Source organism: Temnothorax curvispinosus, unplaced genomic scaffold, assembly GCF_003070985.1.
Source record: "Temnothorax curvispinosus isolate PA1 unplaced genomic scaffold, ASM307098v1 QBEX01017239.1, whole genome shotgun sequence".
NCBI classification, from domain to species: Eukaryota; Metazoa; Arthropoda; class Insecta; order Hymenoptera; family Formicidae; genus Temnothorax; species Temnothorax curvispinosus.
This window is the reverse complement of record NW_020227019.1, coordinates 1-4,582: the sequence shown is the minus strand read 5'-3', so window position 1 is coordinate 4,582 and position 4,582 is coordinate 1. Positions and strand designations below refer to the sequence as shown.

General features: G+C 31.5%; 1 protein-coding gene across 2 annotated transcripts; it reads left to right on the top strand.

Moving 5' to 3' along the window:
* The first annotated feature begins 1,288 nt into the window (after positions 1 to 1,288).
* Positions 1,289 to 3,505, top strand: LOC112467385. 2 transcript variants are annotated; one of them, XM_025035980.1, is made up of 4 exons: positions 1,289 to 1,580; positions 1,793 to 2,032; positions 3,012 to 3,141; positions 3,247 to 3,505. In XM_025035980.1, the coding sequence occupies exons 1-4, from the start codon at positions 1,353 to 1,355 to the stop codon at positions 3,468 to 3,470; spliced, it is 822 nt and encodes a 273-aa protein (XP_024891748.1). In that variant the 5' UTR covers positions 1,289 to 1,352; the 3' UTR covers positions 3,471 to 3,505. The 2 variants fall into 2 exon arrangements, with proteins under 2 accessions (XP_024891748.1, XP_024891746.1); XM_025035978.1 differs by having other exon boundaries at positions 3,012 to 3,500.
* The last annotated feature ends 1,077 nt before the right edge of the window (positions 3,506 to 4,582 follow it).

The window sequence follows — 4,582 nt, the reverse complement described above, 5'->3', positions numbered from 1 at the left end:
GATTTTTATGAAAAATTAAGTTGAATATACTAATTTCTACGCGTGCTGTTTTTACGCCAGAAGAGCTGAATCAATTTTGATACTTTTTTATAGAAAATTATGAAAAATAATTTTAACTATATGTTAGATAAACTTTCACGGAATTTTTAATAATAAATTAAACGCCAGTCTGTAATTAATCTTAATTTATTAAAAATATATTTTATATAAGTGTACAAATATGAAGAATTATGAACAGATACATTTTGTTTTTTAACTAATAATTAAAGTGATATATTAATATATAGTTATAATGTTTCAAATTGGTTCGGCATTGTACAAAGAAATTTGTCACATTTCATTTCGACGACCACAAGTTTACGTTTTATCAGTTGAATCGGAATTATTTTTTCATCTTGTGCTTCGCTAGTAACTTATGTAACATATGATTTATTCTTAATTGATTGACCGCAGGCATGGTTGTCAGAACTTTACAAACGACAAAGCAACATTTATTTACAATAATAAAATTTAATATTTCGATAATTGTATCATCGTCTAATTGTACTACAGAATCGTTGGTTTTAATAGTTTTACTGTACGCTGCAGTGTAGAGCATAATTCCGCTAAATATGCACCTTTTATATACATGTACCTCTTTATTATTCATGAAATTCTTACAATAGTTACTATGACACTTTAACAAGCTATAATCCGCATTTTGTACTAATTTTGGAGCACCTGAAAAGCACCTCCCAAGTATTTTGCAACGTGACTTTCTGATAGAATACCGTAAATAAACGATTCACTAATTATATTAAAAACGATAGAAACTGATATATAGCTGATAAGATATTTACGATAGGATTGCAAGTATTTTGTAACGTGAGTTTCTGATAGAGTACCGTAAATAAACGATTCACTAACCGTATTAAAAACGATAAGAAATTTTTTTATCGTTTTCTATCGGAGATGGTTACCAGGGGCGTTTTGTTGTCTGGGTATAGTATAGATTATCAGTCATGTATTATCTAACGATCAACACTGATAAATAATTGTGGAAATGTCTTCATACAATTTTAACAACCATAGTAATAGAGTGTGAATAAATACTGGGTATTACATACATACATATCCACATATGTATTATTAATTATTTATATTTCTGCAATCTTTCCTCCTCTTATTTTTAGAATTGCACAGCTGTGTTTTCGAAAAAATGTCAATGTTATCAGCCTGTTACATAAAGTGATATAATGATTTATAAATATCATTATCTTAAAATGAGGAGAGGAGGAATGCTACACTAGGCATACTGATACATTTGGTCTTAGCATTTGATTGAGAGATCACGCAAGAAGTTTTGCGCAACAATGTTAAGCCGTGTCATTTTCCTTGTTTGTTGTATTTTAATAGGTGATCTCGTGACAGCGTCGAAACCATTGTCGATTTTATTGATAGAGAATCTTCCGTCGCCTAGCCACCACATCTGGACAGAGCATTTGGTTAAAGGACTGCTTCGTAAAGGCCATCATGTACACGCAGTGAGCATACGTGAGACTAAGGTCAAAGGAAAACTCGCGCAGAATTTGACTTACGCCGTAAGTAGATGTTACAAGATTCGAAGACATTGTGAGAAACATAAATCGATTATTTGCAAATTATAAAACAAATGAGAAAAGATAGAACTTTTCTATTTTAAAATGTTGTTTTCTATCTTACGTAAGATCAATGTGCTTTCGGAGGTCCTATAATTTATCACATTTTCACATGTCCTCTCTTGTATAACGAAAGGTACTCTTATTATTTTCAGGTCTTCGATGGTTTGATGCAAAGTGTTGAAAAATCCGATGATTATAACTTAGTTAAATGGGAACAGTACAGCGTTTTTTATACAATGTATTCTATATACCAATTTAGCATGTTATTCGCATGTGACACATCGATAAAAACTGAAGCAGCGAAAGAACTTTTGGAAATGACTAAAACTGTCGAGTTTGACGTTATAGTGCAGGACATTACTTCAAGTCAATGTTTCTACGGATTATGGGAGGTAGAACAATCTATATAGGGTAACTCAAGGGAATATGCCATACTTAAGAAAAATATGATTTTTTTTTCCTATTTTTCTTTCTTTTTAAGGTATCTTTGCATACTGGTCTTCTTTTTCCTTCTTTTATCTGTTATTTATATATGGTTTTAATGAAATATTTTGATTCTTTACTATTAAAAAGAAAGAAATACCTACAAAAATGTTGCAAAAGTGGCATATTACTCCGATTGGGGGTAATATGCCACATATACAAATATGTATAGTAATTTAACTTTAGAAGGGCATTTTTGTCTAAAAACATGTAAAAGAATATTTTTATTACAATTTCAATAAAACACTAAGAAAATTTTTAACAATTTTACAGTATTTACAACAACGCTCCTAGCCGTATAGCTTTGTTAAACATAACAAGTGGCACATTCTCCACACTGGCATATTCCCCCCAGTTACTCTAGTATTAATGAATTGTAATTGCTTAGTCTATTTTTAAAATGCAAGTGCCGTAGCGAAGTCTTATAAATCAAGTGTGTTTGCATAACAAATTGAAAGTGCAAAGTCATCAATTATATCAGCGATAATTTTTACGATCGCTTCTTATAATTAGATCCTAGTTCTAAACGTTAAAATGCGATGTTTCATTGAACATCTTAAAGGCGAAAAAATACGTGAAAAATTTTGTAGCTCTCTCTATGTAGATATATAGAGAACAATCGCGCGGGAAGTTACTGAAATTGTTTAACTGTCTACATAACATGAGACAGTACAGACCGGAATGAATTAAACAGAGTTAATCACAATACCTCCGCGTAAAGCGATAGTTTATATTTATTTAATAATATATTACTGTGCATTATATACTAATACAAATTAAAGGTTTTTCTGCAAAATAGTACTTAATTAATTTTTATTTTGATTATTTATACAAAATAATAGCTACTTAGTTTTAGTTTTTCCATTACCTGTAGGTAATGTTTTTTAGGTTGCTAAAGGTAAGCCATCCGTAGTAGGATATATTCCGTTTGGTCCTGCGCCTTGGCTCAAGGATTACGTCGGCGGTCCAAATTACCCGACTGTTCGACCTTACCCTGGATCCATTGCAAAACTCGAAGGTTTGTGGCTAAAAACATGGAATGTTCTATATTACATTGTGGATGATCTTATAAAATATTACTATTTCTTGCCTGCTGTTCAACGACTTACCGAGGAATATGTAGGCCATGCAATCAGGCCATTACGTGAAATAGAAAAAGACAGAATTAATATAGTACTAATTAATAGTCATCCTGCGTTTGAGCCTGCGATCCCACTGCCACCGAACACCCTGGAGATCGCAGGACTGAATGCCCAGACCGTGCAACCAATTGCCGACGAGGTAGTCGTGACGTATCCTGAGGTAAGAAAGAATTATACTTCTTACTTGAGTAACACTACATATTAACAAAAATTGCAATAAGAATATTAGTAAAAAAATTGTGTATACTGAAATATAATTTTAACTAAACTCTGTCGAATTATTATCTATTAATTATATTATATCTTTATTTGAAAATTCTCAAATTAGGACTTACAATTAGTCAAACTAATATAAATACTAATAATTATGTATCAAATAAAATACAAGCTTCCTCATAAGAGGAGCTTTGTGAGCGAAATAAAATAGGAGCAATGATAGCGATCTGTATATAATGATGAGGAAGCAATGTGCAAGTTTCTAATTTGCACATTTTTTTTAACTTTAAATTTAACCTTTTTTTATGAATTGAAAAGGATCAGCTTAGTAGCACAAGTGGGGTTTTACAATTGACGCAATGTCAAATCGATGTTGACTTTGGGAGTTCAGGCTACATAGTCCATATATGGACTTCGCATGTGGACCTTTGATCGCGTATAAAGCTGGGTCTAATCAACCAAATCTTAAAGAATTGTTTATAAAATAGGGGTAAAAAAGACTGAAGAATATAATAAAATTAGAAGTAGACCGAGATCTTAAAATTTGCGAAAGTTAAAGCCACTACAGACATTTCTCAAAAAATTATAGACTTTTGATCGCGTATATAGCTGGGTCCAATCAATCAAATCTTAAAGTATTATATGAAATAGAGATAGAAAAGACTGAAGAATATAAATAGAATTAGAAATAACCTGATATCTCATTGCGGAAGTTAGAGCAGCCACGGACATTTCTCAAAAAATTCAAAATTTTATAAAGCAATTAAGAACCCGATTATCGATCACCTCCAAATTTAATACCAATTGTTCTTTAATAATACTCTACGTTAAAAAAAAAATTGAACTCGATATCTCAAAATTTGCGGAAGTTGGAGCAACCACGGACATTTATCAAAAAATTTGGTAATTATTTAGTAATACGGACCACCCTCCGATGACCTTGACCTTGACATATGTTGTCAAGGTCACCCTCCTGAGTGACCTTTAGAAGTTTTTAGCCGGCGGTCGTTATTCGTTAAAAAGTTATTAACAAAAAAAGTTTCGAAAATATAGAAGCTATTTTGAGTATTGAGAGGCATAAACGACTAATATTACGTTTTT